At 43.7% G+C, this 17,739-nt stretch overlaps 1 protein-coding gene across 6 annotated transcripts in view; it reads left to right on the top strand.

The window, feature by feature from the left end:
• Positions 1-17,287, top strand: part of ARFGAP1 (ADP ribosylation factor GTPase activating protein 1) — a 33,870-nt gene extending 16,583 nt beyond the window's left edge. Inside the window, exons 4-14 of one of the 6 annotated variants that reach the window (XM_063459564.1) lie at positions 292-463; positions 716-816; positions 897-986; positions 2,695-2,806; positions 3,646-3,702; positions 4,205-4,237; positions 5,502-5,534; positions 5,946-6,002; positions 7,150-7,209; positions 10,818-10,894; positions 13,885-17,287. In XM_063459564.1, coding sequence (XP_063315634.1) covers positions 292-463; positions 716-816; positions 897-986; positions 2,695-2,806; positions 3,646-3,702; positions 4,205-4,237; positions 5,502-5,534; positions 5,946-6,002; positions 7,150-7,209; positions 10,818-10,894; positions 13,885-14,221 — 1,129 coding nt within the window. In that variant the 3' untranslated portion in view covers positions 14,222-17,287. The remainder of the gene's footprint in view (positions 1-291; positions 464-715; positions 817-896; positions 987-2,694; positions 2,807-3,645; positions 3,703-4,204; positions 4,238-5,501; positions 5,535-5,945; positions 6,003-7,149; positions 7,210-10,817; positions 10,895-13,884) is intronic. The other 5 variants (XM_063459565.1, XM_063459566.1, XM_063459567.1 and 2 more) reach the window with 5 other exon arrangements.
• The last annotated feature ends 452 nt before the right edge of the window (positions 17,288-17,739 follow it).

Genomic DNA, 17,739 nt, shown 5'->3' with positions numbered 1-17,739 from the left:
TTTTAAAAAGGCTTGGATGCTTTTTTTTGCACAAAAAGAATATTCAACGATATAATTGATATGTATGTAAACAGGTTGTTGATCCAAGGAGAAATCAGATTGCCATTATGGCGTCAGGAAGGAATTTTTACCGTTTTGTGACATAGTTGGGAATAGCTACAATTGGGGGTTTTGGCTTTTTTGAATCAATAACATAAAAGAATGGGTTTCAGGGCAGAACATTAGTATTATTTCAGGCTAGATCTCTATGTAAACATAGATCCCACAATTTTGCTTCTTTCTTCTCCCAAGCTTTGTACGTTCTGTAACAATGGACAAGTGGAAGGACGTTGAGCTGGAGAAGATGAAAGTTGGAGGAAATGGCAAATTTCGACAGTTTTTGGAGTCACAGGAGGACTATGATCCATGCTGGAATATGCAGGAGAAATACAACAGCAAGGCAGCAGCCTTATATCGTGACCGGGTGAGGACAACCTGCCGTTTCGCAGTGAGGGACAGGGTGAATGTGCCGTGATGATTACAGTATGGGAGAGAGTCTGCGTGAATGGCCTTTTACCGGACGGTGTTTGTGCTGCGACAAGCTTGTGGGAATCTTCCGATAATCTATTATCGTGTTTTATTCAAATTGCTGTAGAAATGGCCCTCCTGCATTATATTGCCAACTTGTTGTGTTTGGCAATAAAAACACTTATATATTCTCCCTTCCTCTCTCTAGATCGCAACCTTGTCTGAAGGACGTGAATGGTCAATAGAAAATTCATCTGCTCAGAACTGGACTCCCCCTCAGCCAAAAGTAATGGGTGGCTCCTCTTATCGGTATGAGGTTTTCTTTTTTTCCTGAGAGAGGCAGCAGTGTGAGTGTTCATGCAATTTATTAACCATCAGTCTCTGTGCAGCACATCCGCTGGATCTGGCCAGCCTGGCGTAGCGCAAGGAGACAGGGCTTTTGAGGATTGGCTAAACGATGATGTGAATTCCTATCAGAGGTAGGTCTCACAGCTTTGATGTCTGTACGGGACTGTGGGAGTAATCTACAGTGTGGGACTGGATACTGACAACTCTGGGACTGTAGGAATTATCTGGGGTGTTGGACTGTACACGGACAGCTCTGGGAGTGTGGGAATTAGCTGGGATATAGGCCTGTACACTGTCAGCTCTGGGAGTGTGGAAACTAGCTAGGATATTGGCCTGTACACTGTCAGCTCTGGAAATGTGGGAATTAGCTGGGATATAAGACTGTACACTGACAGCTCTGGGAGTGTGGGAATTAGCTGGGATATAGGCCTGTACACTGTCAGCTCTGGGATATAGGCCTGTACACTGTCAGCTCTGGGATATAGGCCTGTACACTGTCAGCTCTGGGATATAGGCCTGTACACTGTCAGCTCTGGGATATAGGCCTGTACACTGTCAGCTCTGGGATATAGGCCTGTACACTGTCAGCTCTGGGATATAGGCCTGTACACTGTCAGCTCTGGTTTATAGGCCTGTACACTGTCAGCTCTGGGATATAGGCCTGTACACTGTCAGCTCTGGGATATAGGCCTGTACACTGTCAGCTCTGGGATATAGGCCTGTACACTGTCAGCTCTGGGATATAGGCCTGTACACTGTCAGCTCTGGGATATAGGCCTGTACACTGTCAGCTCTGGGATATAGGCCTGTACACTGTCAGCTCTGGGATATAGGCCTGTACACTGTCAGCTCTGGGATATAGGCCTGTACACTGTCAGCTCTGGGATATAGGCCTGTACACTGTCAGCTCTGGGATATAGGCCTGTACACTGTCAGCTCTGGGATATAGGCCTGTACACTGTCAGCTCTGGGATATAGGCCTGTACACTGTCAGCTCTGGGATATAGGCCTGTACACTGTCAGCTCTGGGATATAGGCCTGTACACTGTCAGCTCTGGGATATAGGCCTGTACACTGTCAGCTCTGGGATATAGGCCTGTACACTGTCAGCTCTGGGATATAGGCCTGTACACTGTCAGCTCTGGGATATAGGCCTGTACACTGTCAGCTCTGGGATATAGGCCTGTATACTGTCAGCTCTGGGATATAGGCCTGTACACTGTCAGCTCTGGGATATAGGCCTGTACGCTGTCAGCTCTGGGATATAGGCCTGTACACTGTCAGCTCTGGGATATAGGCCTGTACACTGCCAGCTCTGGAAGTGTGGGAATTAGCTGGGATATAGGCCTGTACACTGCCAGCTCTGAATATACAAAGTGTTCTGTGTTGTAAGGCGCTTAAAATAGTGAAACTTAAAGTGCTCTCAGTTATAGCAGCTTTCACACAAAAATAGGAACTCTCTATTCCTATTACATCAAATACAAAAAAACACTATTTAACAGATAAGTGCCAAATTAGTGAAGGTGTGTAGCGCTAAAAAGTGTATTACTTACTCCCAACTTATTGGGGATATAGTAGTTGTAAATGGCTTACACAGCCTTCTCTGAGTGTCTCCCTTGCAAGGGAGACACTCAGAGAAGGCTGTGTAAGCCATTTACAACTACTATATCCCCAATAAGTTGGGAGTAAGTAATACACTTTTTAGCGCTACACACCTTCACTGACAGCTCTGAGACTGTGGGAATTATCTGGGGTATGGCACTGTACACTGACAGCTCTGGGCCATGGCTGTTTGCCTTGTAATTGTGTAGAGATCTGACTTTGTATTTTTCATTTTAGTGGTGGAAGTGTTGGCAACCAGGAGAATCGATACGTGGGTTTTGGAAACACCGTTACTCCTCCTAAGAAAGATGACGACTTTCTGAATAACGCAATGTCTTCTCTGTATACGGTGAGGTCCCTTTTAAAACAGATCACATGCATTCCACCTATAGGCAAAACATGATCTAAAACTCTATACCTTTCAGTTTAACCCCCTGTACCAGTCACGCTGTGCGCTGACAATAGATGTCATTTTTGCCCAGATTTAGCATTAGGCAAAGTAGAACAGAATTCGGGGCTAATAACTAGGTGAAACTAGCCCCTGGCAGAAGAGTGAAGATCTCTCTGGATGTGAAGAATTTCAAGCAGCAATGCTGCACTTTCATACTTATGGTCATGGAGGTTTAACACATGGTATCCAACATAATTCATAGAGTAACCCATATAAATGGGCATAGACCGAAAAAACTTATTAGAACCACTCACATTTCTTAGAGCTGGGATGAGGCTCTATAATATGTGCCATGTTAAAAAGGATGGTCTTTCGTTACACTTTTTATGTGTTCTAATGTATACATTATTTTTATCAGATTTTATTGGCGTTTTGCTGAACCTTACTTATAATGTCTGAGGATCTTTGTCCAGCACTTTCTCACCCTCAGCCGAGAACGGGGCACATATTATTGAGCCTAATCACAGCTCTAAAAAATGTGAGTGGTTCTAAAAAGTATTTTCGGTCTATGCCCAGTTATATAGGTTATACTATGAATTTTTCTCTTTTATGTATTGTGTAGTTCGATACCATATTTTTTTCCACAATTCAAAAAAGTGTGTTTTAAAATTTTTAAAAGGGAAGAATTGTTACTTCTCACTGAATGTTTGGTTGTGCACTTTGCTTTTTTGTATAGTCACATTGTATTTAAAAAGCTCCTTTCCTCGTATGAAGTTGTCCATTTTCCTTTATTCTAGGGCTGGAGCAGTTTCACTGTTGGAGCCAGTAAATTTGCTTCGGCAGCCAAGGAGAGTGTAAGTAGAGAGGATTTCCATCTGTGTAGTTTCGAAAATTGGCTTCTAGATGGAATCTGTGTTACATAGAGTTGTCAGATTTAAAGGAACACTTTATTTTTATGGTTATAGTTTTTATGTAGTCACCAGTTTACACTATCCTGGATACTTAGACCATTTTAGTAACTTATTCAAATCCAAAATGTTAGGGAATTCCATATATAACACACAATGTAAGTAACATGATCTTGTTACGCTGTGAGTGGCCATTTACTCTCCCTTTCACATTGCGTGATGGTGAAAGTCTTTCCTATTATTGCATAGACCAATAATGCTAAATTACTAGATACTAAACATTAAGCATTCAATGGGAGCCTAGTCTAGCACCAATTCATGTCTAATTTTAGTTTGCTTGTGTTTGGTTTTTTTTGCCCATAATTTCTAGCTGCACAAGAGCATTGTGGGATTTTGCAGTAAGACAGGTTAATGAACACTGGATGACATTTTTTTTCTCCCCCCACAGGCAACCAAGTTAGGATCCCAAGCAACCCAAAAGGTAATTCTTCACCAGCTCGGTCAGTTTGGCCTACTCTTTAGAATTTAATTAACTGTAAACACTTTAGTGGCGGTTTCTGCTCCTCAACCTCCCATATTAAAGGAACACTCCAAGCACCATAACCACTAAAGTATGCTATAGTGGTAATGGTGCCAGGCGTGCCTCCCCCCCCCCCCCAACCCAGGTTGTGTAGTCACACAGTTTGTTACTAGTTTAAATTCTTACTGTGGCTCAGTCGAGCACTGCGCGCTGCCTTCCCTGCTTTGCTGAACTCCTTGCAGGAACTCCTGGTTCCCACTTACGGCTGAGAGGAGGCGGAAAGCGGCATCCGACTAACCACAGTTTAAGACGTCAAACTGTTAATACATTACCTAACTTGACAAAGACCAATTGTAGGGTCAATACGTTGGTGTACTTGATTCCAATAAATTGACTTTGCTGAGCTTTGGAATGCCTATACCGTTCTTTTCCTTGGAGTTAAATTGTTAGTAAACGCTTTGACTACTTGCCCTCCAGGCACCGTAACCACTACAGCACACTGTAGTGGTTATTTTGGTGCTTGGAGTGTTCTGAGTCTTGCTAGAACTGTGATAAAAATTTATAATATTTTATTTATTAAGGGACTGAAAAGGGGGTGAAAGAAACATGAGGGCTAAATAAGGGCTAAATATCTGAGTAATTTTATTATGAAACAGTCACCAACATATATACAGAAGCCTGTTGTCCCTTGTTTCCTGGATCCCTCACGCCTTGCATGATTGTGTGAGGGCTAATAATACTAAGCAGGTGGGGATTTAGGTATCTCCATCATCCCATTGGCATCTTCAATTGATCCATTTATTAAAAAGTGGGTTCTCGTCACCTACATGCCCACCTACTTGATATTGGTGACCCTTAGTGCACCACTAATCTTGGGCTGGTGTGGGGGGCTGTTCTACAGTACCTCACTGGTTAAATAGGGAACCCACCTCCTCCATTCACCCCAATGAATTCATTTAAAGAAAAGATGGAAATCCTATCACTAATGTGGAAAGGGAATGTACATTTAGCTATATCTGCTGCATTATATAAAGTCAACTTTCTTCTGATGGTTGCAGTTTAGAGGTGACCGCTAGACTGTAAGGGACCAGTGGTCTTAAAGTCAATATTGTGTCCTGTAACAGCCTATGGCTTGCTATCGAACTATCCTACCGTGCAGGCATTACAAGGGCTAACTAGTTACTAAAAGTAACTTTTCTCCCACCCTCTCCCTGCCCTCGTGCAGTTTTGGGGAGGGAACAAGCATCCGCCGGACTCGGTAATCTTCTTGGTATATCTGTGTGGCTGGTCCATGCGTGCCGTCTTGGCGCTCTTGTAATGTGGGTTTGTCTTGTCTGTGTTGTTTGACATGATTCCATTCATCTGACCATGCAGAGCAGTCCTGTTGTACCTTCCTCGTGATCCAGCTGGTGGCAGCTGAGGATCCAGCGTCCCAGTGGCAATAATTGTTCCCATTCCAATCCTCTTGTTTCTCTTTCTTCCCTCAATCTATTGACTCTTTACTTTTACTCATAACCATTGTTCATTATCCTCTCTCTCCCCCGTCTTGTTAGCTGTCACCCTGTCTGTCTCCATGCATGCCAGTTTAATGCATGTGTCCTGTAGTCCGTCTCTGTGAAACTGACCTGTTAAAACTCCCTCTTTTGTTCTTTTGTTTCCCCCGGAATAGGCTTCTGAGCTAGGCCAGACACTTAATGAAAATGTTGTCAAACCAGCGCAAGATAAGGTAACATCCATAGCCCCTAGGTATTAAAGTGGCGCAGTCGCTAAAATTCTCTTTATATAAACAGGTTCTAATAATAATCCCAGAAGAATACTATTTCCCTCTAATCAAGCGTTGGTAAGTTTAGCTGGAATAGATTCTGGGCAGTCTGTTAGTGTTTCACCATGGAGGCGTCCATCTTTTAATTGGATCAGAGCATGTCTGCAGCCAATCAGAGGCATTGAACTGAATGCCCCGCTCTACACTAGGCAGGAAACAGGAAGTGCTTATTTGAACTTCAATGTTCGTGTTCAACATACCTAAGAAAAAGCAAAGTTATAGCGCAATACCTTACAGTAAGCTTTTAGTAAAAATCAATTGCAGAACAGATTTTAAAATGATTTACTCACGGCTTTCCCAGTTTAACCCCTTAAGGACACATGACATGTGTGACATGTCATTATTCCCTTTTATTCCAGAAGTTTGGTCCTTAAGGGGTTAAAGTGCGGTACGAAGGAGAGAATTTGTGATGACGGTGCCACTTTAACAGTCTGCTGAGATTTAACACTGCTGGTTTAATGGCTGTGGATATTTTAATTAACCCTTTATAATAATTCTACATGGGACAAGGTGTCACTTCACAAGTTAACCCCAAAGTCTAACAATGCATGCTGCTGTTTGGTAACGGTAATGCTTTCCCGGTTATTGAGATACACCCCTTCCCAGATCATTCTGGCGCAGCGTGGTGGTTTATTTTTTGGGGTGTGTCTTTTGGCCGTTTCCATGTATTTTATACATAACCGTACTTAACAGCTCCTACACTAGACGCGTAGCCTGTAAAACGTACTGCTTAGACCTACTAATCTGATATTATTTTACATTGTTACTGCTTTTATTCCTCTATTTAAATTCTCTGGAAAAATACTTTTTTTTTTTTTTTTAATTTCTCCCAGTGCTTCCTTGCTGTTTCATTCATTCATTCTTCTGCATGCTGATATATAGTTTCTCTTTTACCTCTGGGCACAGCGTAATTTCTTTACAAACTCTGTCTGCTTGGCGGTAATCAATGGAATAGGCCATTCTCTGAACTGCTTCAGCTCACTCATTTCCTTTCATGATCACATCTTGACCACTCCTGCTCCTTATCCCACTCTCTTCCCCTTGACTTCAGGTGAAAGATGGCCGGATCTTAGAAGATGTCTCTACTGGAGTAGCCTCTTTGGCAGCCAAGGTAGGAGAATAGGCCGGCAGTAAATCTCTTTCCCATGCTGGATTGTGGGTAATTCAGTACATGCTAGCTATATGTTCTATAACCCAGAATATTGAATTCCATTTAGAGGATAATGGGATTTGTAGTTAAAGATCTTCTGCTCCAGCCAGGGTTTTTACCGGTCTACAAAAATGTGTTACCAGGAATTCAAACTTTTTATATTTCAGGTGAAAACGGCCAAGTTGTATATATTCTGAGTCCGCTGTGATTTCAGTTTGGCTGTTTTGGTGTAAGTTTGGTTTGTTGATAATTCACACTATGTGACGCTGTTACCCAGAACCCAGCATGGTGATACAGAGATTACTGCCGTGACATGTCAAGTCTCTGAACGCAATCTTTAACGTGCTAATTTTCTCTCCACATGCTGCTGTCTGGATATTGTGTGGTGAGTGAACATTTACACACCATCTGGGAACGCACTAACACCTCTTCAGATATTTAAGGAAGCCTCCAGGCTCCCACACGTGTTTAGGTGCAGAGTTATGTTACAGTTATTTATTGTGGGTGTTTGCTTATACAATGTGCACTTTGTCGTTGAGTGTTCATAACATGTACAAGAAAAGCATTCATTCTGCATAATTCATTATTCACAATAATTTATCAACCTTTAGTGATATGGTGTTTGTCCTTGTTTGAGGTTTTATTTATTTATTTTACTCCTTAAAGGCGGAAGGAATTGTTCTGAGCCGAAGCAAAAGCAAGAATTTGTGCCATGTATTTGCTCCACCATAATCTAAGTGTTTCTCTCTAAGTGCCCCGATAAATATTCTATGTTGATTATTAAAGGATAGAAAGGGCTGTCTTTAATATAACACAGGGGTGCCAAAAAGGTATAACTACAACTCCCATGATGCTTTGCATACCCTTAAATCCTTTAGAATGACAAAGCATCATAAAAGCTAAAATATCTGGGGATATACCTTTTGGGCACCCCTGACCTAATGGGGAAAAAAACATGAGCAGCAATGGGCAGCTGTGATTGGCAGTGAGTGACAGGTGATCAGAACTCCAACTAACTGTATGAATGGGTATGACTACAAGGAAGTGTGTAATCTCTGCCTTAGCCACACCTCCAGAAGGGGCCAGACTGTGCGTGGTCAGCGACCCTTATTTAGTGTTAAACTGTTCATGGTTTAACACTGAATGGAGGGACACTGCCAGGGGACTCCAGTCACTATAACTAATTTACAGAAATGAAATAGTGACTACAGTATCATCTCAAACTCTATACCACCCCACAACACTTTACCAATCATAGCCCTTACCCTGTGCTTACACAAACCCCATACCACCCACAACACTTTACCAATCATACCCCTTACCCTGTGCTTACACAAACCCTATACCACCCACAACACTTTACCAATCATAGCCCTTACCCTGTGCTTACACAAACCCCATACCACCCACAACATTTTACCAATCATACCCCTTACCCTGTGCTTACACAAACCCTATACCACCCACAACACTTTACCAATCATACCCCTTACCCTGTGCTTACACAAACCCTATATCACCCACAACACTTTACCAATCATACCCCTTACCCTGTGCTTACACAAACCCTATACCACCCACAACACTTTACCAATCATACCCCTTACCCTGTGCTTACACAAACCCTATACCACCCACAACACTTTACCAATCATACCCCTTACCCTGTGCTTACACAAACCCTATACCACCCACAACACTTTACCAATCATACCCCTTACCCTGTGCTTACACAAACCCTATATCACCCACAACACTTTACCAATCATACCCCTTACCCTGTGCTTACACAAACCCTATACCACCCACAACACTTTACCAATCATAGCCCTTACCCTGTGCTTACACAAACCCTATACCACCCACAACACTTTACCAATCATAGCCCTTACCCTGTGCTTACACAAACCCTATATCACCCACAACACTTTACCAATCATACCCCTTACCCTGTGCTTACACAAACCCTATACCACCCACAACACTTTACCAATCATACCCCTTACCCTGTGCTTACACAAACCCTATACCACCCACAACACTTTACCAATCATACCCCTTACCCTGTGCTTACACAAACCCTATACCACCCACAACACTTTACCAATCATACCCCTTACCCTGTGCTTACACAAACCCTATACCACCCACAACACTTTACCAATCATACCCCTTACCCTGTGCTTACACAAACCCTATACCACCCACAACACTTTACCAATCATACCCCTTACCCTGTGCTTACACAAACCCTATACCACCCACAACACTTTACCAATCATACCCCTTACCCTGTGCTTACACAAACACTACCCCTAAGCTAGCCTCAACCTTTACCCTACAACTAACCTTACCCAAAGCCTAACCAAACGCTCTGCTAATGTCATTACTGATATCAGCAGATGGGTTTCCTAGTTAAAGCTTGGTCACCTGATAGTTTGCCGCTTGGTGTCTGGAAAAGTGAGTTTTACTTATCTGAACCTGTCCCTTATGGCCACCGCCATCAGTATCCGGTGGGTCTTCTGCTTCTTGCACTTCATCTGCCAGAGCCACGTCAGTGTGCAGGAGTACAGCACCGAAGTCTATGGAGCTTCAATAGATTTAATCTGGCAATGAGCGAGACAGTGCCTTATTCTACCAGCCATCGCCATCATTGCTGAGGGATGTGACAAAAGGAGCTCTGACTTTTATCAAGTTTTGTCAAGCTAAGGAAAATTACATCAGGCAGAGTAATATCTAGTTTGCCCTATGTAATTTAGGAGAAATAGATTGAAAAAGAAGAATCAACTAGGAGTAAGGAAGAGAAGAGACATTAAAGTAAGTATAGGTTAACAGAGCTGCTGTAGAAAAAAGTTGAGAGCAGTATGTTGCTGCCATCTACTGGCTGTTTTTAGTATGACAGAGAGATTTGCCTGTATTACTGAAATTAAGCATTCTCCAAATTACACTGTGATCGGTGCTGGGCAGCTGGCATAGTCCAGCACCGATCACAGTTGGCTTGAGGACATGCAGGGAGACCCTGGGGATCTCTTTTCAGTTGCTGAAATCGTAAAATCCCCGCCACTTAGCCTGATCACCGCAGTGCTTTCAATAAAATTAAAGGGCTGTATTGAGTGTTGCATACAACTCATCAGTCGGTTTGGGGCTACAAAATCTGGCTCCAACTGAGAGTGGGGGGAGCCCCATGTATTGCTTGATACCTGGGACTTCCTGGTGGGATCATTAATTTAACCCTGCTCAAGTCAAAACATTAGGACGTTCCATGCCGTTCTAGACACCTTAATCCCCACTCTGTGGAGGACTGCATTGAACCTCCTAATATTAAGAAGAGTTTAATAAATTAATGTCTGGCTTTTGGCAGTTGTAGTTCACTGGCTAGCTTTCTGCAGTAGAAACTGATGATGTACTGCACAAGCAAAAATGATTTAAGGTATTTGTTTTGGTTTTATCCTTGTATTAGTTCTCCAATTTCTTTTTCATCTTCTAGAAAAGTGCACAGACAGAATTTTATTTATTTTTCCCCTGAATGTGATTTTGCTCTAAATATAACCCCTAACTTTCTCCCCTAGGTGCAGGGTGTTGGCACTAAGAGTTGGAAAGATATGACTACGTTCTTCTCAGGCAAGAATGAAGAGTCAGGAGACAGGTGAGTGGGCTTCGCCTCGTGCAGGGGAGTGTTTACCACTGACTGTGTGTGTGTGTGTGTGTGTGTGTACACAGAGAGAATCTTTTGATTGGAGTACTTAAAGGGACACTATAGTCACCTGAACAACTTTAGCGTAATTAAGCAGTTTTTTTTTTTTTTTTTTTTTTTTTTTTTTACATTCAGGCACGTGGTACCCCAAAGGCAATCCGCATGCATAGTTCAGATCAAAGAGTGTACAACATAGAAAGCATTGGGATATGGCAGTACAATGCACTATTTTTATATTTAGGAACAGGCTTAAAACACGGTAATTAGACAGTAATTGTGCGTAGGTAAGTCAAGATTAAACATAGCAGAATTATATGTGAATAAAGCGAGATGATAAGAGGCTTAATAATTGTTAGGAGACACATGACTCAAATTAAAGCACATGAATAAACCAGTTGTTATACTAAACAGTGAAAGTCTAGTCAGCTGCTGGAGTGGTAAGGCGTAGTATGAGGGACATGCGGTGGGTTTGTTGCATGAGTACTTTGCCCTTCGCTGTGCTGGTTATCCCCGTGTATTGTGCCCCTGACTCAAGGGGGGGGGGAGGAGGGGGGGTACGGGGGGGAAAGGGTGGGGGGGTGATGTCCCGTCCGGTTAGGCGTGCCGGTATGGTAGTGAGGTCATGTTGTGACAGTGTCCTGTCCCAGTCCTTGCCTAAAGCATGGATTGTAGCATTTAGCAGTTTGTGAAATCATAAGCATAAGGGTAAACTGACCTAGCATTAGGTGTAACAAATTAAAGCAGAATGTTAGGGCATAACAGTGAGCCCTTATAACGTCCGCACATATCTGTGTCCTTCAGACCCACTTGGTAGCGTAAGTCCCATTGGGCTCTGAGCAGTCAGGTCCCGTGTGTTTCGGAGCCTCTGGGCACGAAGGGTTCTACGTTGTCGAGGTCCCAGGATCTGACCGAATTGTCGGGGTTATCGGTGGGTGCTTGTGTGGCAGGTAGTGGCATACCGTTCGCTTCCAGGAATGCGGATATGTCATCCGGCGTGCGGAGCGTGTGTGTAACTCCGTTACTCTTTGCCATGAGGGAGCCTGCCGGACCCCAGCGGTACTGCACCCCTGAAGACCGCAGGTGGGTAGTGACCGGCCCCAGGGATCTGCGCCACTGAAGCGTTGCCTTGGAGAGGTCTTGAAAAAAGGTGAGCTGAGAGTCCTCAAATTTTAGGGGCGTCTTGCCGCGGACGGCAGCCATTATGTGGGCCTTGTCGGTGGCAGATGTGCAGCGGACTATGACGTCCCGTGCTGTGGTGGTGGTTCCGAGGCCCGGGATACGGAATATCCCTTCTAAGGTGAGTCGTTTGGTCACTGCTGGTGGCAAGATAGTGGCTAGCAGCCTCCGGGTGTAATGCGGTAGTTCCACCGCTGTTATTCCTGCTGGGATGCCCCGAATCTTAATATTATTCCGGCGTTGTTGGTCCTCTAGGTTAGCCACCCGTTGTGAGATGATGTCCTGCTGGGCCTGTAGCTGCTGTATTGAGCCGTTGAAGTTGGACACTGTGGCTTGGGTGACTTGGATATCTCCCTCAGCTGCCTTAATGCGGTCTGTGTTGGCCCGTATTTCGGCCTGCAGAAGTGTTCTGTCCGCCGCCATCATTTGGTGCAGTTCAGCAAGGAGCATTTTAAGATCCCCTTTGGTTGTCGGAGCTGAGCTATCAGTAAGGTGAAGGCTCGTCGAGGGGTGCGGAGGCGGTGAGTCCCGTACAGCGCTCCGTTGTATTTCAGGCTGTGGGTTCTCCGTCTGTGGAGTTTTAGGTGCCGCAGGCCGTTGGAGCATGGCTCCTATGTCCCTGTCGGGTTTTTGCGATCTGCGTCCCATATGGAGGCTTTGTGTTTGCGGGGTTATCAGGTGGGACTCGGGTTCTCCTATGTCCTGTGCCTCCAGAAAACTGTCGAGGAAAGTTTCTAGGCCTCGTGCTTGTGATGTGTGGTAGGCCCCAGTTTTGCGTTTTGGTTTTGCTTGCCTTGGGGTGAACGTGAAAGGCATCAGTGTGTGCAGCTTGTCGCCCGGCTGGCAGTGCCGCGATTTATTTTCAGTTTGGACGGGTTTGTCTCGTGGTTTTCAGGCTTAATTTACACGGTGAGCGAGGAGCGATCAGGAATGGCGACTGCTCGGTTCAAGCGTTGGCTCCGCCCCCGTAATTAAGCAGTTTTGGTGTATAGAACATGCCCCTGCAGCCTCACTGCTCAATCCTCTGCCATTTAGGAGTTAAATCCCTTTGTTTATGAACCCTAGTCACACCTCCCTGCATGTGACTTGCACAGCCTTCCATATACACTTCCTGTAAAGAGAGCCCTATTTAGGCTTTCTTTATTTCAAGTTCTGTTTGTTTAAGATTTTCTTATCCCCTGCTATGTTAATAGCTTGCTAGACCCTGCAAGAGCCTCCTGTATGTGATTAACCCCTTAAGGACCAAACTTCTGAAATAAAAGGGAATCGTGACATGGCATGTGTCCTTAAGGGGTTAAAGTTCAATTTAGAGATTGGGATACAATTATATAAGGTAAATTACATCTGTTTGAAAGTGAAACCAGTTTTCTGTCAATCATAGCCAGGGGAGGTGTGGCTAGGGCTGCATAAACAGAAACAAAGTGATTTAACTCCTAAATGACAGTGAATTGAGCAGTGCAATTGCAGGGGAATGATCTATACACTAAAACTGCTTTATTTAGCTAAAGTAATTAAGGTGACTATAGTGTTCCTTTAACTGTGCATGCTCTGAACCCGCAAAGGGAGGGAGGGAAAAGAGGGAGCGGAAGGGCAAGATCAACAAAATAAATATCAGCGGAGAGGATAGAGAGGCGAGGAGGGCTACAATCAATATCTCTCTGACCTGCCATGTCTCTTGTATTTATATCTCTCTGGCTCTCCATGTCATGTCAGTCTTCCAATCTAAACTCATGGTCTCCTTTTTTTTTTTTTTTTAATATACCCAGCTCTGCACAAGGAGAGGGTTACCAGTCAGCAGATGGAGAAGGCTATCAAAACACCAATACTGGGAAAAGCTTTTGGGAGACGTTCGGCAGCTCTGAGGATGTGAAAAAACCCTCGAAATCACCAAGCGGTGACAGCTGGACCTTCCCAGAAAACTCGACGGGCAGGAAGAGCTCAGATAGCTGGGAGGTGTGGGGGTCTGGGACCACCTCCAACAACAAGAACAGCAACAGCAACAGCGATAGCTGGGAAAACTGGGACAGTCACTGGCAGGAGGAAAAAGGTGGCAAGGCAAAAGCACCTTCCACCGAGGACGGGTGGGACAATGCCAACTGGTAGGGGAAGGGTTGCAGGGATACAAATGGGGCAGGCGGGGTACCAGCTCACAATAACCCAAACAGTCCCTGCTTTACTCATATCACACCCCCGGTGAAATACTGCAACCAGCGATTCAAGGAGGAATTGAAGTTATCATCTAGAAAGATTGTATGTTTCAACAACAGCTGGAGAAGGTCCCACCCGAGATACTAATTTTTGGGTAAAACATCCCAAAGTCCTTACTGCTAAGCATTTGTCAGGACTCTGGGAGCTGCCCATTGAAATGATGGCTGGCAGGGTCTGTCCTGGGATTTGGTGATGTCTGGGAAATTAAAATGTATTTTATCTTACCCTGCTTGCCCCGACCCGTACCCTCTTATCGTTCAATATTTCAATGGAAGATGAGTGATGTATTTGGGAGTATCCTCTTCTTTGTCCCGAATCCTTCCTCTGCGGGGTGTAGACCCTCATTTTGTACTTTCAGGAATATTTGTGTCCGTTTTCTAGTGGGCAATGTTTACTATTGTCTTATCACCCCTTGGAAGAAGTCAGATCGACATCAGCATTAACCCTTCTCCACCCATATACCTCAGACCAGCCTTTAATTTATTGTGCTGCGCAACCTGCCTTCCATATCCCACAGACTCCCTATTGAATCACACGGACGTCTCCTGAATTTTAACCTAGAGTAATGAAGCAGTTTTAGGAATTTTTATTTGATATTCTCTTTCATCCAGATAGCTGTTCTTCTGGCATTATAATTTAACCCTAATATCTCCGGGTTTGCCCTACGGACCCTAATCCTCGAGGATATAGATTACAATGTGATTGAGCCATATTGAACCTGCTACAGGGTGTTTTAATTCCTCCCTCGTTTGCCCCATATTCCTTGGGTAAAACGGGATCCGGGTAAACAACTAATCACGAAAGCTGAAACTAGTTATAGTATATTTCTCTCCAAGTGGATTTGCACGGATATCCTTAAATTCTATGGCAAGGCCTTGCACACACAGAGTTAACAATAATTTGCACACAGTTGAGCAGGAAGGATAATAGAACTTTGCTTTATCATGTGACGGGTGGTTTGCAACCCTGTCTTAAAGAAAGAGCCTTTTAAAATTGGGTATTATTAAAGAGTGATATTTTAATGTAATTACAATAGATGATTAAATATCCACAGGGAGACACAGATTTTTCCCGCTCCCTGGGGCTCCTCGATTTATGGCTTATTACAGATCAGAGGCAGATAATGTAGATAGAATGTAATGCTTGTTTTACTGAGATGCTGACAATATTTATTATAAATGTTTATGCTGGGATACGTACCCCCCCTCCCCTGCTTCGTGGAACATTCCATTTATTTATACAGGGAGCTAGCTGGATATAGCGGGAGGAGGGGCACAGTCCGCTAGCAGAGTTTCAGCAGAATTGGTGTTTTTCTTTTGAATGAATTTTGTTCGTTTAGTATATTTAAGGCATTTATTACCAGTTTGCCTGATGAGCTTGCAGTTTAACCAGATAAGTGTCACTAACAGTGGATGTAGTGTGGCTTGTTTGTCACCACCATCTATAAATTTAAAAGTAAGCTCACGCGACCCAATACCAATAATGAGGTGACTTTAAGGGAGCTCGTAGAATGACCGCTCACGTGATCGATGTAAAGCACTATCAGAGCTGGTTTATACCTCCTAGCCAGGCTCATCAGGCAGTGTATTCTATTATTAGCTAGAATTTCTCTGTACATTTTGAAGATAATCCCCTTGCTGCTCCCTATGTCCTGAGTGTCATACTGGAAAGAGTTAATCCCACTCTGCAGTGTCACATGACTAACAGCCATTTACTAAGACATGGATCAGACCTCCACTGTCCTGCTTTAGTTGTTTACAGAATTGTATATACGCTCCAGCTGTGAATGTGTTTATTAGCAGAGGTGGGAGTCAGTAAAGACGACACACCGATATTTAAATAGTTACAGCCCGAGCCCTGAACGTCATTCCAAGTACCGGTCTACCTACGGTGAGGCGTCCAAGGACCTTAGTTTCTGTCTCCCTTCAATATATGGCACTGAGCTTATTGCTGATCGTGAACTTTCAGCTGTTTCCATAACTAGTTTAATTAGTTTCAGGTTTATTCACTAAACTCAGAACCAAAACCAGACGGGAAAAAAATCATCTTCCCGCCTCCCGTGACATCTTCCCGCTGATGTGACCAATCCTATGCTTCTAATACAGGAGAATTGGGGACCTATTGTGCAGGTGTGGCAAGCGCTGCGCACACATTCAAACGTCCCCATAGGAAAGCAGTGAATCAATGCATTGCCATCGTTGCCGCATCAGTGCTGCTAGTTTTACTTTGTCTAGAGGTTGTCATACTGACAGCCACTAGTGGTGGACGTAACCCTGCAATGTCAACATTACATTCTCATTCTCATTGCACAGTATTGGAGGGATGTTTTATATTGCAGGGTGTAGAGGACACTGCACCCAGACCACTTCAGTGAGAGGAAGTGGACTGGGTGACTGTAGTGTCCCTTTAATTCTCAAAAATTCTGAATTTAGTAACAAACCGCATCCGTGGCCTGAGACCACGGTATTTCCGTAAGCAGTGACACTTAGTGTATTATTCTTTAAACGGCACATTATTGATCAATTTGTAACATTTATACCAAAATAATAATAAAAAAAACTCCAATGTGGCCAATGTTTGATTAAAGCCTGGATGTAAAATTGTACAAATCTGGTTTCTGTTCCTCTGCTCAAGGTTTGGGCAGTTCATATTCTGCTGGGGGTAATGTCACCTGTACCTGCCTGCAGACTCCCATTCTGTCCATTCCTAGACTTTCAGTCTCGCTCCAGAGCTGGTTTTATTTATTGATCCTCTATGCTCCAATGAACAGACATGTATTTTGTTGTAAATGCAGCAATTTTTCGGGGGCTGGGTTTGGAACCCCTGACGTGTTGTGCCCCATAGTCTGCCTTTCTGGTGCCTGCGTTCATGTGCTGTATGTCATTGTCCCCTGTCTGTGACACTTGTGAAATCAGTGATGTTTCTCTGGGAAGCAGAAAATAAAACTGGTCAGAGAACAAAGCTTGTCTTCTGTCTGTTTTTATCCAAATCTTATTTTTTTATTTTTTTTTTTAATAAGGATTAAAGATTGGGTGAATAACTTGCTAAAAGACATAAGAGAGAGAGTGCACTAAATGAGGAATTGTGGAGATTTGTCAAAGAAATGGTGAATAGCAGGGCTGGAAACAAACGTGTTAGAGAATGATGTCCACGCCAATCCCTGCCATTTCTACATTCTCCTTGCACATTATTGGAACAGATTTATTTTAGTAAAGACACAATTTATGTTTAACTTTTTTTTTACTCTCAAACTGACAACCTGAAAAACCTGGTAAACGGACGTGCTGAATAGAATCTCGTATGACTGCGCAGTCTGTGTAAGTCCAAGCACAATCCCATCTTTTTTCTGCAGCGTATTCAATAACGAACCATGAATCTCATCTAGAAACTCGTGAAGATCGACATCGTAGAAT

Source organism: Pelobates fuscus, chromosome 6 (assembly GCF_036172605.1).
Source record: "Pelobates fuscus isolate aPelFus1 chromosome 6, aPelFus1.pri, whole genome shotgun sequence".
In the NCBI taxonomy this organism is placed as follows: Eukaryota; Metazoa; Chordata; class Amphibia; order Anura; family Pelobatidae; genus Pelobates; species Pelobates fuscus.
Note: the sequence above shows the minus strand (reverse complement) of the source record. Positions and strands in the feature narration are given on the sequence as shown.